Below are 23,604 nucleotides of genomic sequence, written 5' to 3'. Positions count from 1 at the left end.
GGGTATGTATTGCCTATGCTTGATCATGCCTATGCTTTAAGGTGGATTCTTGCATTGAGCAGGGGGTTGGACTTGATGGCCTTACAGGCCCTTCCAACTCTACTATTCTATGATTCTATAGTTACTATATATTCATCATAACTTCTTAATAAAACCTATGCATAGAAGATTTTGGCATAGCTCAGGTGTAAAGCTAAACCATGTTTTCCTTAGCTTATATCTGGGTTGTTTGTATGGCTGAACTTGTACAGGCCCAATATAGTTTGATTAAGGCCAACAAAACAGAATAACAATAGTTTCTTAGTGAGTTAGCTGTTTTTTGTCCTTGTGTCTGAACTCAGTATCCTAGTTTATTTCTCGTTTGTTGTGTCACTGCACCCATCCACCCCCAATGTCTGCCTGTACATGGAGACACAAGGGAAGAGTGGTTTGAAAACAAAGAGACTCTCAGTTCCACAGAGCTCTCTCTCCCTTTGCTGACAACCTGTCCGTCTCCAGCTCGGCTGCCTCGCTCTACAGGCAGTTTTGGGAAGGTATGTGTGGAATTAAAGGAACCATATCTAACAAGGGATATATTTTTAAACCAAACCTTTGATCTTAGGAAGCTATACCAACAGTTCAACAGATGTAATTGCACAGTTTGACCTAAAAGCCTCCCAACTCTCACCACCCACTCACATGTCGCTGAACTCCATCCTGCAATCATCCTTTTATATTCTAAGGACTCAAATTATTGTGAACAATTTCCTTGCTCTCGATCCATTCCCCTGCCTTTTCACATCCCACCTACCCATTTTCTGCTCATCTTGTACGTGGTCAAGGGTTACAGTGACACCACCGTGAACCATGGTTCAACCTAATCAGGTTTCCATCTCAAGCAGTATTTGAAGCCAGGGCTTTGCACATGAAATACAGGAGTTGGACAGTAATCACAAGATTGCCCTCAATTGACTAAATACAGGGAGACATCTCCACACCAACTCATAGATAAGGGCTTTGTAAAAATAATGCCCATCAAGAAAGAAATACAATTAACTTGGTGCAATTACCCACCATGAGCCCAACAAAAAGAAAACGTACAACTTGTAAATCTCTTGATCATTGATTTCTGGGAATGACAAAAGTAGAGAAAACTGACAGTGTCTTCAAAAAATGTCTTGTCTTCAGAAATCAAAATAAGGAGTTTGTTAAATGCTTTTATTCAGCTTTCTACACCTAATTTATATCATAAAAAATTATGCAGAGTCTATGTAGATACTACACAGTTTATAAAATGAAAAATGTTTTGCATCTTACCTGGAGTTTGAAAATTAAGGCGGCGTAACTCTACTGGATCTGTGGGATGATGGGAAGGAATCTCCTTGCTGTTGGGTATGCTGCTCTTTCTAGAGTCCGTCTCTGCCCTTTTCCTACAGGGAGAAAGTGAACATACTCATTAAGAAGATTAATCAAGAAGTTTATTAATTAACAGGAACATATCTATCCTACTGTCCTCTTTTTCATCTATAGCTCTGTATTTTTAAAGCTCCATGGAGACACCAAATTCTGTACAATTCATGAAAAATATGCAGCATCTTTAACAGAACAACTGGTATATAGAAATATACATGAATCTATAAGTAAAAAAATCTCCAAGCAGCCAGTACCTATAGTCATCATTACAATAATGGATTTGCTTGGAGGGAGCTAGCACAGATGAAAGTTAATGAGCCATGCCTAAACTCTGTTGAAATTAATGACACTCAAGCTTACAGTAAAGTGCTGAAGTTTCACTGATTTCAATGAGATTTAGGCTGCAATCCTAAATCCACTTACTGGGAGTAAGCCCACTGAATTCAATAGGTCTTACTTCTGAGTAGACCTGTATAGGATTAGGCATGTCTAACTTTCTCTGTAATTAGGAGCCCAGTGGGTGCAATCCCAGGGCATGCAGAACACTGTTATAAAATTGGGGGCTTCACAAGATTATTCATGGGGAAGGAAGAACCTCTTCTTCAACATTATTTCCCAACTGAAAATGAGACTACAGGAGGTGAAAGGTACTGGCCAATTCCATTGCAGCTGCGTTTTCTGATGAGCATCATTTCAAGTGAGTCCCAAGAATTCTTGTAAATTGTTTTTTTTTTTATAGTTCTAAAATGCAAGATGAAGCAAATATGAAAGAATGAAAGCCATTTTCACTGGTAGCCCGAAATAAGAAGCATTCTATTTCAAATCCTGCTTTAAGGCATCTTCACTTTTGTACATCTGGCCAGGTTCATTTAGATTGACAAACATTCTTTTTGAAAACCCAATCAAGCTATGTTTTCTCTATTTTGTTTTCTCATTTCCCCATTTCTAAGGAAATAAAAGCAATTGCTCTGTACTTCTCACCTGTCGGGTTTACTGCTCCATTATTATGCAGCAAAGAAGGAGGGAAAAAGGTTAAATGTTAGTTGGCCAATGGCAAAAGGAGCAACCGTTACTATAGCGACTAGGATGTACACTTTATTCAAAGAGAAAAGTAACATCTCATAAAACCATGTGATTTTCACATAGGAAAAAAACTGAGCACAAAATGTACATTCATAGGAAGTACCTCATGGCTGAAGAAACTGAAGCAACATTTGTATTAGTTTTGTTTGGGATGGAGAATGTATCAAAATCATTGTCTGAAGCCAGTCAATGCAATAAACCACACAGTTGAATATGGGTTAATTGCGGGTTGTCATTGAACCATAGGTTGTTGTTAAAATGTGGGTTATCAAGTTGTCTGAACCCAGCTGCACTAATAAACCAAGGTTTGTTAACTACAAACAACCCATGAAAATAACCCATGATTTATTCTTCAGTTGAGATCTGTGTATTGTTCATGGTTAATAAAGCATGGTTTGTTATCACAGCTGGGTTCAGACATGATAATCTATGTTTCAACAACAACCCACAGTGCAATGACAAGCCACATTCAACCCATACTCAACCCTTGAATTTGGGTTAACATGTTCTCTGAACTCAGCCATTCTCTCCTTAGGCTTTCTCTGGGGGAGGGGGGCAGAATGCCTTAATCTACTAAATATCAGGAGATGGGAAATGAATTATGTATTTTATGGATGAATATCACTTGGAAACAAGATGTCTGCATCTTTGGACACCGAGATATCTAACAAATGTATTCCTGTAGAAAAACTAAGGATAAAAGTATGAGATGCATCCATAAAACCCTAGCATTTTGCAGTATATTTTTAAATGCTTCTTTTTACTTATCTGGGTAGAAAAACAAGGTCTGATCACATCAGAAAGAGGGTAATATTAGAAGAAATGATCTCTATATGCTTGAACTATCAGAATAGGATAAACTAGAGGGGAAAAGTTTACTTTTGGGGGCAGATAGCTAAAATATTTCCAGACTCTAAAACAAGACAGCATCTATATCTGTTTATCTCTCTTGCCAATGTTTCATGTTAATGCATGATGCTACAGAAAAAACCCTGTTTCCATGATCAACATTTCTTATAAATACCAACAAAATGTTTTAGAACCATCCACAATGTTTTAATTCCTCCTTCTTTTTGCCTGGCTATCCACCAGCAGACAGGAAACTGCAGGCAAAATGGTTTCCCCATGCTGTTTCAGCCTGCCCCCCATGTCCCCTGATCTGCTCCAGAGGGTTGGGGAACACCTGGGAGCAAATTTGGAAAGTATGGGGGCACTGCAAATGGGTGGACAGCAAAGAGAGGTCCACTCATGAGATGCTGGATTTAAGCCAAAACACCCTTTCCATTTTTTTCTGCTAGGAACATACAGTATTCCTCTGGTTCAACATTGAGATGCTTTTTCAGCCAGTTCTCAAATATTACATGAGAAACTGAGTTATTGGGCCGTTTCTACAATCAAAACAAGTCATGTGGCTTTCGATAATCACCAATCACCTGCAGCTTATCATATTGTCTAAATCCAGGCAGCATGCCTTGGAGGAGGGTTAAACAACCCTCTAAGAACCCTATTGGATGCCACAATAAATTGTGGCCAGATGGTGATTATGCAAATCACACCTGGCACACTCTGTGGCTCACAACAAGCTACCATGGCTTGTTTAAGCCATGATGGCTTGGTTTGATCGTGCGAACCAAGTCAATGAGTTCCAAGAATTTAGAGCTAATTCGTACAGCTCAAAATAAACACGTACTTGTATAAACGTAGGTGGAAGGAATTCACAAATACTGTATGTACCTTCCAGGGTGTACTGCAAAACGAGAAATCTCAGCTCACGGAGCTTAATTGAAAGCAACTGTATGAGTATGAGAATAGGTAACTAATGCAGCTGTTAAATCTGCACATCAGTTGCCAAAACTAATATCTGAACTTGTCCTTAGTGTTCCATATAACATTCAAATCATTCCTCATATGCCTGAAAAAATTAATTGTTCAATGAAATCCAGGCCCTACCTACACTACAAAATTATATTGGTTTCATAGCATGTTAACTGACATTTCCTCCCTCACAGAATCCTGGGAATTGTAGTCTAGTGAGGAACTGATAATTCATTTCTGTATTTGCACCCCTTTACTCTTGATTACATATTTTAAATGATACGAATATCATAAATACACTCTAAAGCTGCAAATGATACTCATTTAACCTGGAATAAGCCCCCATTGAATTTGATGGGATTTACTGCTGAGTAGACATGCACAGTATTACACTGTAACCCTCCAGTGCTCTCTCATTTAAAGGAAACTAAACCCTTTGGCATCATTACTAGAATTTCTCACAGCTCTGAAGTGATGAACATAATATTTGTCTAAAATTGGCACACATTTTCACCACAAAAAAGAAATAGGTAGATATATTGCATAGAAAAACACATTTTCAAAGTGCAGACCTATTTTTTAAAAAATATTTCTGTTACAGAAGATTTTTGTTATCAATTATACTTAGCAGACCCAAATGGGTCTATTCCCATGGATGAATCACCAAGGAACTTTATTGACTGCAGAAAATTTCAGTGACATCTAGCGTTGCAATGAATCTGTCTGGTGCAAGACACTGTGCTATTGGAGGCATAGGCGTATTGGAGGCATAGGCTATTGGAGGCGTAGGAGTAGTCACTGAATCATGGCTTGTCGTTATGGACAACCCCTGCACTATGGTTTAACTATGAGTTGTTAAACAACTGAGAGTTCACAACCCAACAACAAATCATGGGTTCTCTTCCTGGGTTGTACACGGTTAACAACCCATAATTAAACCATAGTGCAGATTTTACCTGTAATGACAATTCACGATTCAACAACAACCCATGATTCAATGACAATCCATACTCAACCCATACTTTGGGTTGTCATTAAGTCTGAATTGGGCTATTGTGGACCCACTGCGGCCGCCTCCCCCAACTTGCTTACCTTTAAAAAAGTTAAAAATCTTGTCACCTCCTTCCCCAAGCACTTCTCTCTCTTAAACTGTGGGGGGAAGCTGCTGCTGTGTTAGCAGCAAGAGCATGGGCAATGTCAGCATTTCTGGGCCTATTCCCATAAGTAAATCAAAATATCTAAACCTCACCCTTATTTTGTAAACTATTTTGTAAACTTACCTTTTATAAAGCAGGATAGCTATAACAATACAGATGATAAAAACAACTGCAAGAACTGGACCTACAACCCAAATTAAGCCTTCTTCTTCCTCTGTAATTGGCTGGGGATTAAGATCCACTGACACAACAGTTTCAGAATATGGGCTGGTTGCATACATGGTCTGGAGGAAAATGAGATTCTTATTTAGTAGCAATTTAGAAAATGTTATGAAGACATAGGTTTCTTGTGAATTGGAGCTACGGGGAGTATTACCATTTCCCCTTTCACACTCAAAAGCTTTTATTCCTGTATTATCTTTTCAACTCGAGATGTTCATTGTCAAACACAACTTCAAGTGTAAAAGCAGACTAAACAAAACCTCCTCTTTGCAGTTGACTAGAAAAAACTCTAAGGAAAAAAAGAGCCACCAGGAAACAAAGGCTTTCTTTGACTAGAATTAATTAAGTTCAACAGGTTCAGCCCAGCGCACACATATGGCAAGTTTAAGAGCCAATTTGAAAGATTCCAAGTAACTTGTATGTTAAAATGTTAATGTTTGTTGCTACACCTTCCCACAACCCTCTTTTCATTCCTGCTTAATTATTTTTTTTTAAAATGGTATTACACGCAGTTAAAACAACTCAAGCATAAAAAGGACATAACTTATAAGAGAGAGACGAATTACATAAGAGCAAAAACGCAACTAGTTATTTAGATCACCTCAGGAATTCTCCTTTTTGTTGCATCATTTTCTAACTCTGTTACATTTCACTGATAAAGTCAGTAGCAAATTACTATAATTAAAGAAGCTAGCTGTGCATATCCTTGATTAGCTCCCTTTTTGCCCAAGATGTTTGGCAATGAGCAACACTGTGAGAAAGACGTCTTGAGGCAAGGAAGAACCTTCTTTTAAAGGCATGATAAAATAGCACTATGAAATTCATGCCTCAGTAGCACCTCTCAGAAATTTCAAGAAATAAAGCACAGGACATGAACAGTGATGATTAAGATGATGATTGCAATCTTATACATTCAGAGTTGAGATTAAGTCAATACGGTGTGGTATTGGGCCTACCACCACCTTACATGCTGATGTAAAGTCTATAAGGCACTGTACACACATATATTACAATTGCATAATCCTTAGCACCTCAAGTGTGCATGGGATTACATGTATCTGCTGGATATATATTGGAATAAGCACATGTGCATTGCCCTTAGAAATTATTCAGCATGTACTGGCAAATACAGCTCAGAGGCAAAGCCAAGGATGGGTGCAATGTTGCTGCCCCACTGTACACTGAGTCTGAATATGCACACAGAGAGATTTCTAACCTGAAAAAGTTGTTCGAAATAAGTAAGTTTTTTTAAAAAAGTACTACTTTACACAATTGACCTTAAGGAAGGTGACATAAAATACAGAACGTAAAGAAATGCTACAGAGTGTTCAGAGAGGCATATTTTAGGAACACATCAACAACTTCAAACCTGCAGCCAACTTACAGATTCTGAGTGTTCCATAACAGCTAAAATAAAGACAACATATTCTTGGCCGTTTTGGAGCTGCTTGTTCTCAAAACCACCATACTGTTTCTTATCCCCCAGGGTGAACTCAGTAGGAAGAACTTCAAAGTGTGCTGCAATATATGGCTTTAAATCTGCTTCTCTCCCCAAACGAACGCTTCTGCGTTTCCGTCCTATCTCCTTAAGTAGCTTTAGGGTAGGAAAGGAAAAAAAGAGATGAGGAAAGAGGAAAAACAGAAAGATAACTGTAAACAAAATTAATGTAACTTATTGACAGGCTGATAAAAATAGTAATTTAGTCCTAGCTACTACAAAATACAATTTATTCCCATTTAGTCACAAACCTCAGTTATATTTACACTGCAATCCTACATATCCTTATCTGGAAGCAAGTCCCATTGAGTTCAATGGGGCTTACTTCCGAGTAGACATATATAGGGTTGTGGTGTAAATCTCATTAGGACTTATTCTAAACAAGAAGTAACCCCCAACAGCAGATCGGAAAGACAGTTTAGCTTTTAGTAGTAGATACTATGGCCCAGCCTGTTGTTGGTATTTTAAAGAGGAAAGGCAAGCAAAATAAAGACTATCAAGCATTTTTTATATGGGTATTGCCAGTTCTTTTGCACAATGATCTAGGTCAGAGGTGGGCAGAAGGCCTTGAGCACCATTTTTCTTAGTAAAAAGGCAAGGTACAATATCTCCAGATGTTTTGGACTTCCAGCCACTCTCACAATAGACAATGGTTAGAAATGTAGGGAGCTCAAGACTGAAACATCTGGAGATCTATTTTTTTTCTTTCTGTCTCCCTCTCCCCACCCCCCAAATGTAGCCCATTCTGCATGTGATGAATATGCAATATGTCACATCTAAAATATTGGACTACACAATATTACATTTTTATTGAATTAGTGTATTGGTATAGTCTTGACAGTAAAAGTAAACTACAAAGTTAAGTCATGGGCGGAAATTACAAGGATTCAATACACATATATACGTCTATGTTTTGTGTGCTAGTCTCTCAGGTTCAAATATATCCTATCTGTGACACCACAAATTAAATAACCAATGGGAAAGTGATGTTTAACAGCCTGATGTCCTGCATAGCTGCTCCTTCCAAAATCCATATATTTCTTAAAAAATATTTCACTGTCAGAATAAAGTTATCTTCACCAGAATATTCTGGAGGACTGGAACAAGAAATACGTATGTTTATTATTTTTCATGGGTGTTGAACAAATACTAATGTGACATGCTTAGAAAGCACCCAATATTTTTTCTGTTTGTGAATTCACAAACAGCTAAAGCTAGTCTGCCACTTCTAATTTTTCACAATGGAGTCTTACAACACAATCCCAAAGGCACCTTCTTAGAAGCAGAGAACCACCGATTTCAATGGACTTCATTCTCTGTGTGCAGAACTTAGCATCCTTATTTGTTATTTTGCTTTAAGTGAGAATCAGGCTTGATTGATTGACCTGCTGCAGGAAGCATACAAATTGCAGGACCCATGTAAATAGCATTTGCATACATAAGCACTAATGCAGCCTGATCACTTTGCAACAGGTAACATGTGAATCAAGCTCCAGTCTGCCACATTGTCCTAAGGCCACACAGCTGTTGATGAATTTACTTCATACAAAGGAACTAATACAATGCAAAAGTGTTCATTCCTTTACTAAACGTCTCACAGGGATAAAAATAATAAATAAAAAGAATTGATATATTTTAATGTTAAAGAATATTTTGTCAGAGGAGTGATACTCTTCTCTGAGCTCTATGAGGTAGACATATAGTAAATAAGCACTTCTGTATACTTTACATTTTTGCTTTATCCCTTGAGTTCAGTGGACAGGCAGGACATTTTGGGAGAACGCGCTCCATCAAGTAAACTGGATTCAAGTTGATTAGGCTTGATACGCTAATAATGAGACCTTATATCTGGTTTGGTAGCATATTGGCAGCCAGTACAGTTCCTTTAATAGAGGTATAATATAGCTGTGGTAGGACGCTCCATTGACCGGCCTAGCCACTGCATTCTGCACTAGCCACAGCTTCTAGACCACTTTTATGGGAAGCCACACAGAGAATGCACTGGAGGAATCCAAACTTGATGTTAACATATCTTGGGTCAATATGACCAAATGATCCCTGTCCAGGAACGGATGGAGATGATGTACCTATTGAAACAAATAAAAGCACTCCTAGTCACTTTAGCCACTTGGGCTTCCAGCGACAGTGATAAATCCAGGGATACTCCCAGACTATGCACCTCTCCTTCAGGGCAGATTTGTCCCCATCCAGAACAGGCAATTCATCTATTTTCTGGACCACTCAACCAGAAGGCCTCCATGATCAGGGGCCTGGAAACAAAGCCCTATGAGGAGAGACTGAAAGAACTGGGCATGTTTAGCCTAGAGAAGAGAAGATTGAGGGAGACATGATAGCACTCTTCAAATACTTGAAAGGTTGTCAGACAGAAGAGGGCCAGGATCTCTTCTTGATCATCCCAGAGTGCAAGACATGGAATAATGGGCTCAAGTTACAGGAAGCCAGATTCCAGCTGGACATCAGGAAAAACTTCCTGACAGTTAGAACAGTATTACAATGGAACCAATTATCTAGGGAGGTTGTGGGCTCTCCCACACTAGAGGCATTCAAGATGCAGCTGGACAGCCATCTGACAGGTCTGCTTTAAGGTGGATTTCTGCATTGAGCAGGGGGTTGGACTCGATGGCCTTATAGGCGCCTTCCAACTCTACTATTCCATGATTCTATGATCTTACTGACAGTCTGATTAAAAAAAACAAAAAACTTCAGTTTATTGGCCCTTCTTCAGCCCACCACTGCACTTGGGCACTAGCACAGGTCTTGAACAGCCACACTTGATTCAGATGTTACAGAGAGGAACTAGGTATCATCAACATACTGTGCTTCGTATCTTCAAATGACCATTCCAATGGCCTCATATACATGTTTTTAAGATGTTTTTAGGATGTTTTTAACTATGTATATTATGTTTTAATTGAGTATTATGTATTTTATCGTTTATTGTTGTTCCCTACCTCGATCAAAATGGAGAGGCGGGTAAGAAATTATGATGATGATGATGATGATGATGTAAAATAGCATAAGGGACTTTGCCAGCGCAGTTGTCAGGGCAACAACAGTCACCCAGTGCTACTCTCTGAACTCAATCCCATAGTAGGATCAGAATCACTGAAAAGCTTTAGCAAAATATTCTCTGTTTTGTACATATTAAAATTACTTATTTTGTTTCTGGCTTTGTGACCCAAGTATCTTGGTTTAAAGCTTTTTATGTGTAAAGAATTAATTTTTACCAGAGTGAGTTCATAACTTGAAATTTGAAGCTGGCTATGAATCCTGGGTTATTAGATAATCATAGTTAGCTCTAACCATGGATAATCTCAATACAGACATAACAATGATCCACAGTTATGGGAGGCAGGAGGCAAGGGTTTGGAGGAAGGGAACAGGAAATCCAGTTGTTCATTTCTGAACCTTATAGACCACTGTGATATAGTAGTTAGAGTCTTTAACTAGGGCTGGAGAGACCTGACTTCAAATCTCTGTTTAACCATGGAGATCACTGAGTGACCTTGGACATTCACTGTTTCGGCCCAACATACTCCCTCAGAAGAGGACTGGCCTGAGCTCCTTGGTGGAAGGATGGGATAAAAATGTAATGAAAAGCCCTAAACCATGATTAAGGCAATGGCAGCATTCAATCTGCATCAATCCTAATTGTAACTTTGTTAGAATGTGTTCATGACCTAGCTATTGAGGTCACAAATCATGACGTTATGCCTATTCTAGTGAGCATGTGTAAGATGTGAAACACTGTTTCTATCAGTAAAATTTAAAATGCTACGCCAGTAAGATTCTGAGTATGAGGAGTAAATATGACCTTCTGAGCTTCACTGAGTAGAGAAAAACTGTACTATAGAAAATGCATTTTAAATGAGTTTTTAAAGCTGGACATTTGACAATCAAAGCCAGGTAAACTTAGGTTTGTGTTTGTGTGTGAGAGTTTGCTCGTCTGCAAGTGAGTAAGAGAAATGGAAATTTATATATATCATTTAATTCCACTTGAATGAATCGACCTGAAGTGCACCCTTTCCTTCATTCATATTTTAGATATAGCTGATGCTGTTGTCATATATCATCAACATCATATGTATCCCTTGAGGTGTTCCCCCCACCAATCAAGGATAATTTGAGAAGCAATGAAGTCATAAAAATCTGCTCCCAATACTTTTCAAATCTAGTTCATAATATATTCTCCTTATTCATGTAGCTTTTACAACACATCGAAATGCATTTTATATTACTGTCAGCTCTGTCTTAAACATTTATTTTAAACCTGAAAATAAGTTCCATTCAGTTCAAAAAGGCTTGTTTCTTAAAAAGGATGGTTAGGATTTTAGCTGAAGCTAGAGAAGCTTAAAAATCCTCTTTAAATGGGATTCTTAATGCTACTAAAAACACACACATCTTAGTTTGGAAACTGTAAAAAGGGGAAGGAATGATTGGTGAGACACCCCCCCCCCCGGCCCAAGCTTAAAAATGCAGTGTACATTACACACTCAGAAAAAATAAAAGTTAGGCACAAAATACATGAGACATAAAAAGCAAGAAGATACTTATCTGGTGGCTACAAAGCACTACATTCCTTTTCAAGAGAATCAACATAACATTTTAGCATTCTGGCTGGGGAATGCTGGGAGTTGTAGGACTTTTGTCTGTCTAATCATGCAAAGAATTGCGCCCTTAGAATCGTATGTGAAACATTACCTACTTTATTATTACCTTGTCCCATACTTTTAACCACAGGGATAGGCAATCTGATGTCCTCAAGGTGTTTTGGACTACAAGCCAACAATCCAGTGTTCAGGGATTATGGGAGTCATAGTAAAAAAAAAACACCTGGAGGGCACTATTTATTTATTTTATTAAAACATTTGTATCCTGCCCTATATCACAAGGATCTTGGGGTGGCGTATAGATAAAACCAAACAAACAATATAAAACAATAAATATACACAGCTAAAAACAAATTAAACTATTAATAAGCTAAAATGAGTATAGAAATTAAAAACAGTAAATACAATTAAAACAATTAAAATCATGCACAGTCTTGGTGAATTTAGCCATCAAAGGCTTTGTTAAACAGCGATGTCTTAACTTGGTGCCAAAATGAAACCAGTGCCGGTGCCAGTCGGACCTTCAAGGGGAGGGCATTCCATAGTCAGGGTGCCACAACAGAGAAAGCCCTCTCCCACATTCCACGATAGTGTATGTCTCACGTTGGTGGGACGCGGAGGAGGACTCTTCCAACAGATGTCAAATCTTGGGCAGGCAAATATAGGGAGAAGTGCTCCCTCAAGCCATTTAGAGCTTTAAACATCATTACTAACACCTTGAATTCCAACTGGAAGCAAATAGGCAACCGTTGCAATCCCTTTAAGACCAGTGTTATATGGCCTCTGTGAGATGTACTGGCCAGCAGTCTAGCTGCTGCATTTTGCAATAGCTGCAACTTCCGAGTCATTTTCAAGGGCAGCCCCACGTAGAGTGTATTGCAGTAGTCTAATCTGGAAGTTACCAATGCATGCACTACAGTGGGCTAGGTTATCCCCATCCAGGAAAGGCCGCAGCTGGTGGATCAGCCGAAGCTGACCCCAAGTACTCCGAGCCACTGAGTCCACCTGTACCTCTAGTGACAAGGATGGATCTGGGAATACTCCCAAGCTACGCACCTGCTCCATCAGAGGGAGTGCAACCCCATCCAGAACAGGTTGTTTACCCAATTCCTGGACTCGGGAACCACCATTCCACAGAGCTTCTGTTTTAGGATTCAGCTTCAGTTTATTAACCCTCATCCAGCCCATTACAGCCTCCAGGCACTGCCCCAGCTAACTCCGATGACAAGGAAAAGTAGAGCTGAGGATCATCAGCATACTGATGACACCCAACCCCAAGCCCCTAATGACCTCATCCATCATATCGATGTTGAACAGCATGGGGGATAGAATGGAACCCTATGGCTTAATACCAATGTAGTGGAACAGGAATCCCCCAATACCACTCTCTGGGATCGGCCCTGCAAGTAGGAGCAGAACCACTGTAACACAGTTGCACACCCCAGCTAAGATATTAGGATTAGTTTGTGGAACTTCCAAGTCTTTGTGAGTGAAATAAGGATGGCAATTCCAAATAAAAGGGCCAGTGTGAAAGTAACCTTTGTCCACTGAAACTAATAGATTTCCAGCCAGTGTAGTTGATCACATATGTGAAGCTGTAGACCCAAATCAACAACACCTTGTACAGTGCTGAACACAGAATTCCTATACAACAAATGACTTCAATGTTGGGAATCCCTAATGACCTCAATGATGGGAATAAATGTATCACATCTGGAACCCCAGCACGGATAAGAGGGCTCTTGCTCGTATAGGCATCCCATATGCACAGTATTACCCTAAGTAGGTCAAAGCAGGCTGTTCTCTTATAAATAAGGAAAACCTAAAATATTAGAAACTACAGAGTCAGTCTGAAGAGTCACCCACTTTAGATATCTTTGCTGTCCTCTCGATAGTTACTAATGGAGGCAATTCTGAAAGATATATGAAGGGCTTCAACTCTCGATCAGAAACAATTTTCATTTTCCAGTCAATGCATATCTTATTTCTTCCACCATTAATTCTACAGTGTGGTCTCAATTGTATCCGTAAAAAAATGGGAAAGAGCCCATCCTGACTCAAATGTTTCTGAATTAATAAATGTTCTTTATCAAAGTATTATACAGATTAATGCACCACAACTAGCACAATTATTAAAATGACCGTTTGTGATGGGAAGCAACACCACAGACCTGAAGAACTTAATTGCAAGGAAGTTCAATGTCATTTACAGAATTCAGATTGGAATTTGTTAACGTTGCTGCATTTGACTGTGTAATTTTTGCAAGTTAAAATGGTCAGGGGATAGGCAAATGTCATTTGCTATTACTGAATTTTAGACGTGTTTAAGTATATAGATGATAACAACGAGGCTTAGTACAACTCCAATTCTTTTAAAAGGAAAAAAAATACATTAAAACAAGTGGCCCCCATATCTTGAAAGCACAAAGTAAAGTAATGCAGTTAGCTAATGGCTTAACCAAAAAGAAAAAACCCACCCTCAAAAACCTAGATAATACTAAATAGTGCTGTGCTGAATCTTGCCCTCTATTTCTGAGAACCTTTTCTCTCCCTGCAAAACAGGCATTGTTTTTTCTGCCTCTTTCACAGGGAGGGGGAGAATTTTGGAGAATTTTCTCCTTGGGGAGGGGGATAGCATTTCCACATACCTTTTAAAAGTGTAGCCAGTTGCTTAGGGATCATCTTTCTATTTTTTTAAAAACCACCACCACCACCACCAACAACAACAACCCACCCCTGGCATTTGGAGGAGCCCAGCAGTTTTCATGAATGCCTACTCACCCTCTCTAATAAGCATTCAGGAAGAACTGCTAGGCTTCTGCAAGTGCTTTAAAACATTTTTAAAAATGGAAAGAAGACACCTCAAAACTTCCTGTACTTAAAAAGTTATGTAGAAACCCTTTTCCCTTCCCCAAGGAGAAAACTCTTCAAAATTCTCATCTCTCCCAGCCCCTTTCGCCAGTTTTCATTTTCCCTCCACGAAACGCTGGAAATGGAATAAATTGTCGGCAGAGCACTCATACTAAATAAATAATTAGGAGCACAGTTCTAAGCATCCAGATGCACAAGGTTCCTGTAGGTCCCAATAGAGCCTTTCTTTCCACTCTTCCCACCTCAGCACATGCCCAGGCATATGTGCCAGAACATTACAGAACCCAAAGTAACTGGGGAGTATCTCAAAGAGAAGAAATTGTGAATGAGTATATAGGATGCATATGCAGACTTCCCACTCTTCATAATGGGACCAATGATGACTGGGATTTACTGAGCTCTGGGGAAATCTGCACAGACATTATTATGCCTGAAGTGGGATTGTGTTGTATTTTGTAAGGTTAAGTCAAAAAGAGTAAACTCCTTAGATTTTTGGATGAACTTTGATGGTACTCCCACCATCTGAAATAATTTGCATTTGTTGTTAGATTCTAAGCCAAATTAAGAGCCAGTGCTAATGTTTAGCAAGGTACTCAAGGAGATTTATTTATATATATATATATATATATATATATATATATATATATATATAATAAGACTTCTGAATTTACATCTGCATGGTAGCTGTGACATTTTCTGAAAAGTACAAGGATGATGCATCCCCTTAAGATGTTTCTTCCACCCTCAGTGCAAACAAAGAAAATAAACTTTTACAGGTTGAACACAGGCATTATGTGGAGGACTTTGGGGTTGGATGGACATACAATCCCTGAATGAATGACCCATGAAGTTGGTATTGAAGATCTAGACTGGTTACAGCAATAGTTGGAATAATTAAAAGTAATCCATCTTATTCAACACCCCCTGGATATTTTTGAAGGTTTGAAATACCATGGCTTGGATCCTAAGCTGCTTTTTCACATAAAGGGGGGGTATTTCCACTAATATCTTCCCCCTTTACCCAGGCAGGATCTACACTACTGCTTATAACGGTTTATAAGGGTTATGACAACTGTTCAGGCCCAGGACACATTACATATACTGTTTTCATACTGTTTTAAAAGTGTTATATCCTGCTTGGTGTAGATTGGCCCCCATTTGCAGCCCCTCCACACCGTACCTTGCATCATTCCTAAGGGCCCCCAAACCCAAGAGCAGACTTTGGGGTTGGGGTGGAGGGCGTAGAAGGATGCACAGCAAATTGTGAGCTGGGAAAGTGCCGTTCCATGAATGCTGACTTTGTTCTATTAATGGAAGGAAATATAGGATACAAGTACATATATTCCCATATATACATACTAGTATATGCACCTTGCATTTTACAAACATAACTACATTTTTGGCTGCCAAACCAAATCCTTCTTTCCCAGTTTTAGGCTACTTATGTTTGTGTAGGAGAATCTAAGCCTTAGTTTGTTGTAACAGAGATTGCCAGTGGCTGTTTTGAGGCAAACTTAAATGTCCTGGATTTGAAGGACAAAGGTAAAGTAAGAATGTTTTGGTATTTATAGTCATCAAGTTGTATTGGAATACATGCATATTTCAGCTTTCTATCTGTTCTGGAATGTGGAAGTACTTGAATGATATTTATATTCCTGTCAGTAGGTCAGTGAGGCTGAACCACATGCGATGCACCATATAATGATATTTAATGTATATTAAATCTTATCATATATTTTAATCGATTTCTCTCTCCTCCAATATTCTAATCTGGTACACTGCAGCAGCTCCACAATACGTGAAGTTCGTGAACTGTCCTAGCAGGATAGACTATTTCAGGGCTGCAAAACCTATTGAGTTCCCTGGCCCTCCCCCCAGAGAACCTTGTACAGACTCCCCCCCCCCCCCACTGCTGCTAGCAGCAAAGAAAGGACAATTACTTTTGGGACAGCTGAGGTGTGTGTGCTTGCATGAGTAAGTGTATATGTGTGTGCATCACATGTTGTCCTTGCTGTTGAAAAAGTCATGTACCACAGGTCTGTTTCACTTAGATGACAGACCGTAATCTATAAAGCTAATTTAAAATCATTCAGTGGTGTGCATGGGCCCAATCAACCTTCTATTCTCTTTTAAAAAGAACACCAACCTATCTGCATATCATATCTTAAACTGCTGTTCCTCTAAATTGCTTAACAAGGGGAGGGGGGGTGGAGGGAGTGCAGCTGAGTGACTAACAGGTTCCACAATCTAATCCTAGGGCATGTTTTACCAGGAGCTCCAATCATGGGGCTTTTCGAGAGAGATTGTGTTTCATTAAGTGTTTCAATAACATTCTCACCAATTTCCATTTCTCTTACTGCTGCACTGCAGCTGCTTGGGCATAGGAAGTGAACTGATAAATTTGTCTTGTGGGCTGGGGTGGCCTGGCTTCATGTTTTGTTTGCTCATGATTTCTTTCTTTCAGCTTTACCTCAATTCTTCTCTTACACGTTTCTGTGCAAAATGTTTCTCTTTGAGAAAACTTTTGATTATCAGACTTCTAAAAACAATGGGAACCAGTCTCCTGCCATATTTACTACTTGCACTTTTAGAATTTGTAGAATGTCTACAAATTCCATAATATTCTATTATTCTAGAATGAAGCCAATTTCTTCATTCAGGGAAATTTTAGTTTTTCATTTAGATTCTGCAACATTATTCGTGTCAGATTCTCTGAGCCTGTAAAAAATCTCAACAGTGCTGCTTCTGAAGGACCTAGTATATAATGCAGTTCAGCCAGACTCTGGCCATAGCTAGCCGGGGCGATATCCTTGGGCGATCCCTGGGATCATCCCGTGCGTCCACATGATGCATAGGTGATCCTGGGAGCAGGGAGGGATGATCCCTCCCTTTCCCCGGGATTATGCCATACCCTTTCAGCCCGCTTTTTCGTCGGTCTCGGGATGATCCCAAGACCGCAGAATGTGTGGGCGGGCGTTGCGGTTGCTCGTGAGGAGCTGGAAACTGTGCACGGGGCGCAGAGGTCTTCAGGAGCTCTGCACCCATCGGGGATGGGGTACGGGGAGAGGGGAAATTGTTTTAAATTAAAAAACACTTACCATTTGCTCCTGCGCTCGTCTCCTGTTTTAATTGTTTTTCTGCTTTTAAATTATATATTATTTTAACTTGATTTATGGTTTAATTTGTTTTTAGCTGAGTATATTTACTGTTTTATACTGTATGCTTTTATCTGTATGCCACCCTGAAATCTTAATTATATAGGGCGGGATATAAATGTTTTAAATAAATAAATAAAAAACAAAATGGCGGGCACGACGTCCTCTCCCTCCGAGGTCGTCGCTTGCCGCGTGTAAACAGAGGGAGAGATCTCGCGATAACAATATCGGGAGGTCCTCACCCCTGCGTCGCACTAGACCCATAGGTCTAGCTGAGGCCTCAGTTGATAACTATTGGGGAGAAATTATGATCAACGCAGTCTATTGTTTATGTATTTCACTTTGGCCAGGGACATCTGGGTTCAGTTCTTTGTTCAGCCTGACCTACTCTCAGCATCACCTACTCACTGAGTAATTGTGAGGATAAAATGGGGTTTATGGCACTATCTCACCATCCTAAGCTCCTTGAAGGAAGGATAAGCAAATAAATATTCTCAGAGGCCAGTGAAAATTCCAAGTGTGCCACCGAAGTTAGCAGCACCTGGATAATGATGAACTGAATGAAAAAGCTTGAAAAATAATATGTGGAAGTAAAACCAGGCAGGTATAAAATCAAGTTTATTAGACTGAGCCAAAAATAATCCTAACATGTTTCAAACCCATCAGGAATAATGGATTTCTATTGAATTGCTGCGTAGACAGAAATCTGAAGACATATCTGCAAAAGCCAGCTTTCCATTATTTCAATTTGGTGTGTTAGTTCCTAAGTAGCAGAACAAGCAACTCACAAGCTGTGTGCATAGGCCCTCCAATACTGGCAATGCAAAGAATGTTGGGTAGATTACACTTTCCATCCTGGTCCCATAAACACCACTGTATCAGGAAGGCAGTCCAGTACTTCCCCTCCACTTCCCTTCCCTGCCTGTCAGTGTGCTGAATGCATGCATGTGAGCATAGAGAAAGCTGCTATGCAGATTCACCCAGGGAGGACATTTAAGATCATTTTCCAAGTAGGATTGGATTTATGTTTTTGCGCTCTCTTTCATATTATTGTGTCTGAAGCTATGTAAAAATGTAACCTGAGAACCAAAATACATGATTCTGCACACGAGAGAAAGTTGATGATACCGGTATCATGTTCTTGTGTCCATCTGCATTAAGTACCTCGGATGGTGTATTTTGTATTTCATACTACCTTTTCATTTGCCTTCAGACAGGACTGCAATTCTGAAGTAAAGAGTTAACTCATCACTCTCTAAAGAGTAATATGAGAAGCTGCCATTCCAAGAGAAATATTTAAAAATCTAATAACCTCAAAATGTCACATGTATTGAAAAACGTGGAAGATTTTTAAATGGTCTAATTTGCCTACATCAGATATTATTATTATTATTTTGTAAATACATAAGGTGTTTCTTCTTTCGTGTTTAATTATCAAGTACAGAGGAAAAGAGCTTGAGAGACAGAAGAAACATTTTCTAATTAGGAGTATTCCAGCACAGGAGAAACAGGTAAAGAGACTGCGAGGGAGGTCAAATGTTAAACTGCAGAGCAAATTGCAATTTAGCATTTGATTCAGCTTTAGCAAACACTCCATTAATGAACCAGACCTTTATTGGAGTTCATATCAATGGTGATTACACTTTTGCTGACAACTCATTTCTCCTTCTGCATTATGCCTTACAATCGGCAAGGAATAAAATATTAATGCCAACAAAGATCAGACAGTTTGTGTGCCTCATTGCAACTTAATGTCTTTTAATTTAAGTAATTAGCTTTTTGTTTCTGCCCCTGGAGGCTAACTCCAATACAAAATGATAAGATATCCACACACAAAAAAAAGTCAAACGTGCTGACATGGTTACATTAATTGGACACAATCATTAAGACTACTTCTATCACAAACATTTTTAGAGAAAAAAGAGCTAAAATAAGCATATGGTACCTCATCTAATTCCATTTCGTCTGGGCTCTCTCGTGGTTTCATGAATTTCCCATCAGACTTCTTTATCAAAGGCACAATTACTATATAATAACCTCTGCAAAAGAAACAAAAGATAACAATGAGGGCCACATAAAAAGAATAGTGTGTTCATCTTGGTTCAGTTTAAAGGCTGCTTCTAAGCAAAGCCTCTTTGCCCTCCAGCAGAAGCAGCTCTATGCAACACCGTTGGCTGCCTTGAGGCCCAGTATTGGGCAAAAGGTGGGATACAAATTAATATAACAACAACAACAACACTTTGTGTTACCTGGAATTAATTAAGATCTATGGATACCCTACATCAGGTTAATACACAATTCTGTATATATTTATTCAAATATTGATTTAATTCACAAATATTATATATAATCCAAATATGTTGATGGCTCTCTCCCACAGCTATCTTCGTTCTGATAAATGAAATAGAACTCTACAAGAAATATCACTGTGATTTATGAGATATGCTTATATGAATGCTATCGGCAGAATCCAATGGGGCATTTATGCTTGCACTGATTCCTTTCTGTTCCACCAATTCCCTTCCACAAGTGCTGGGTCCCACTGATGCTGTTGTACAGAGGACCCACCACTTAATTAAGCAAGATTTAACCCTTCCTAGGGGAAGCCCTGAAACAAGCAGAACACCCTTTTCTGGAAGGAGACAGGTTGACCTCCCTTCTTCTGCTCATTTCAAGTTGCTCTAGAAGCACAAAACCGCCATTGCGTAAGCAGTGGGCTCAATTTGTGCAACACAGTCAATGGGGTTGAAGATAATTACAGGAGGCGTAATCACCTCATTACATTCTGCCCCAAGAATTTGGTTTATTTAAAATATTATTTGAACTGAAATTTCAAGTACAGTGAATATGAAGGCTCCTCTTCAGCCAGAACATTTGAGGAATTTTGTGGAAAGCCAAAGGAGTTTTGAGAAGATTAATGAACTATCCTAGAAGAATTCTGGAGATGTAGTGTCATTCTGGAGCACTATGGGGATTTAAACATGGCAGCTGGCAGCAGAAGGAAGCTAGGGAAGCAGAAGTGATTTTCACACCCCACTCATCCTCAACCATTGTCCCACATCCCAAAAAATAACCAGAATGCCCCCCTCAAATTTGTGACCTGCCAATGTGTCTACTTTACTACAGTCTATATTATGTATATATTTGTTCAATATAAGATAAAATTGAATAAGCAGCAATGTTTAGTCATTAGTAATAGTGAATGGCTTTGTTTTTGTCCAAAATAAGAAGCTGTACATAAAAAGCATTTACTATATAAGTAGAGCACAGTATATGCGTAAATGTATGGGAAGAGCCGAGAAAGCCTGAGTTTGGAAGACTAACTATACCTTCACGATAGCACACTATCAAAAAAGCACTTTGAAAGGGGAGGGGAATCACTCTCAGTATGCAATCATATGCACTTTAACAGCTTTCTCCTTCTAAAAGTATTGCATATCCATTATCTTCCTTAATCCCATATCAGCAGTTTAAGAAGGTGCATAAGAAGTTTTATTCCTTGGCAATGACTCCCTACAACCTGTTTTCAAACACAGCAGCAATTCACCTAATGGAACCAAATCACTTGCAAAATCAATACACATAGGTAGCCAGGTCAGATTACAAAATTTTATCACTTCTCATCCGAGAAGTCATTAAAGATCTCTTGAAACTCCTGCTCAAAGATTCCATACAGAGTAGACACAGTTTAAATTGCACATAAGTAGAATAGTACAAGTTTAAATTGCACATAAGAATCATGATGGCTTCTTTTTAAAAAGGGAATTTGGTATAGATTCTAAATATTTACTTCCTTTATCCTAAATTCAGCTGTAGTGAAAATGGGTCTCAAGTCTGAGTCAAAGAAAGATCTGCCCTCAAAATATGACCAATAAATCTTGCTAAGTGCTGGCTGCTGTGATTGGTCACCGTGGCTTATCGTGTTGTCTGAACCTGCCAAGGGGGTGGTTATTGCCATGATTAAGAAACCATCCCCACTCCTAAACAGCCCATGGATTGTGGGTGGTTTGCTTACTGGGTCAAAGATTTGTCTCCAGCCCAAATATCAACATGTTAATAGAACTGACATTTACTGTAACTGCACTACTCATATGCATAATTTACATTTAACTGCAAATATTTCCACAACTGAAAAAAGTAGTTAACTGTTCTTGTTTTCCCAAACAATTCAAGTTGTTACAGTTCAACTATTTTGCTTCTGTGTTTTTGTCTCCCAAATACGGGGGGGGGGGGGGGGGAAGAGAGAATCTATTGTGCCAAATGTTATTCTTAATTACGCAAGGAGCCCTCATTGCATCGTGAAACACTGATAGCTCATTCTAAGCAGAAAAAGAGTATTCAGTGCATCATAATTAAACAAAACATACTCCCATTCTTCTTTCTTACTTTCTTTTTTTAGGGTAAAAATGGGAAACTTCATTTTCCTGAATTAAAAATTAAAGCACCTATAGATGAACACAAATAGAAGTCAATTATAGAAGTTTAATTGCATTCTCAACTTCTTGAATTGTTCAACATGCAGTAAACATTTCCTCTGGGAGCCTGATTCCCAGGATAGTGCCTGGGTAAGAATGTAGCAGGGTTGAGTCTCACATGCTTCTTTTGATGGTCCAGTCACCCTACAGAATGGCAATGATTGTATCAGGAGATCCAATGTGTATTGAACATGCAATCTCTCTTACTATGCAGCATCTACCTCACTTATTGCTGTCTCCTTGTGGCTAGGATTCAGGAAGATGTGGGGAAGTCTGAGGCTCACCCCAATATCACCATAGGGATTCACCACGTGAGATGATAATGCAGCATAATGGCTAATGCTGAAGAGCAATACAATGAAACAAGCATGACCTGCTTCTTACTATAATTCAGTTTTCTTGGCACAACAAGGACTTCATCTCTATGGTTATCTATTCTGGCCCTGTGCAGAACTATGATTTTAGAGGTTAGCTGTCCATCTTCTTTTGAGAATGGTTTCTCACAAGAGGAATGATTCATCATAACAGAAGTGATGGGGACAAAAAGGTTGATGGGTAAGGGAAGAAAAAATTAAATCTGTAATCTAGACTCTGTGTAGCCATGCCCCTGACAATTCAGGAGGGAGACTTGAGGTAGAATAACCCAAGAAGAAACTGGGACCAGACATTGTGTATATGTGTACACTATCAACTCTATGATGTACCAGCTGCTGCTGGTAAGCATTTAAGGTGAATGTATTCTGGTTTAATTAGCTATTATATATTATATATTATTATTATTATTATTATTATTATTATTATTATTATATTATTATTATTATTATTGTGCCATTCATAATTACAGGCTGGGTTAAAGAAAAGTCCTCCTAACAGTGGAGCCTTTTGTGTAATTCTGTGAAATGTTAAAATTAAACTATTGATTTCTTGTCAGTCTGTAGGTTACTCTTGTTATTCTGAATAGGATAAATAGCTTTGGCATTTTAAAGAAAATATATTTTAACATATATTTTAAAGAAAAATCATTAATTTAGTAATTAATAATTAATTTAGTAATTTAATGCATTTGTGTAATGTAGACATGCTAACTCAAGAGCAAGTTGACAGATTTGAACCAAAGTTGGTATGCAGGACTCTTATAGTACAAGAAAGAACTGATTAGTTTGAGGCTAGAAAGACCTATCAGGAAGTGTAGGAGATTTGGGTTTATTGGGGTTCTTCTTCACACCACAGTTGGTTATTCGGCCAAAATAACCATTGCTGTGCAATGTTGATTATTTGAACAACTGTTGGTTATTGTGTCATCTG

General features: G+C 38.8%; 1 protein-coding gene across 3 annotated transcripts in view; it reads right to left on the bottom strand.

Annotated features, from left to right (window-relative positions):
- The window catches only part of PTPRD (protein tyrosine phosphatase receptor type D), a 1,062,283-nt gene that overhangs the window by 100,072 nt on the left and 938,607 nt on the right, over positions 1-23,604 (bottom strand). For all 3 annotated transcript variants that reach the window (XM_063129268.1, XM_063129265.1, XM_063129267.1), the window contains 5 exons: positions 19,770-19,863; positions 7,054-7,263; positions 5,571-5,731; positions 2,374-2,388; positions 1,297-1,409 (listed from right to left, as the gene is read on the bottom strand). In XM_063129268.1, the coding sequence (XP_062985338.1) occupies positions 1,297-1,409; positions 2,374-2,388; positions 5,571-5,731; positions 7,054-7,263; positions 19,770-19,863 (593 nt within the window). The remainder of the gene's footprint in view (positions 1-1,296; positions 1,410-2,373; positions 2,389-5,570; positions 5,732-7,053; positions 7,264-19,769; positions 19,864-23,604) is intronic.

This window comes from Elgaria multicarinata, chromosome 6 (genome assembly GCF_023053635.1).
Source record: "Elgaria multicarinata webbii isolate HBS135686 ecotype San Diego chromosome 6, rElgMul1.1.pri, whole genome shotgun sequence".
Classification (NCBI taxonomy): Eukaryota; Metazoa; Chordata; class Lepidosauria; order Squamata; family Anguidae; genus Elgaria; species Elgaria multicarinata.
The sequence above is the reverse complement of the archived record's forward strand: the minus strand, read 5'-3'. Positions and strand labels throughout refer to the sequence as shown.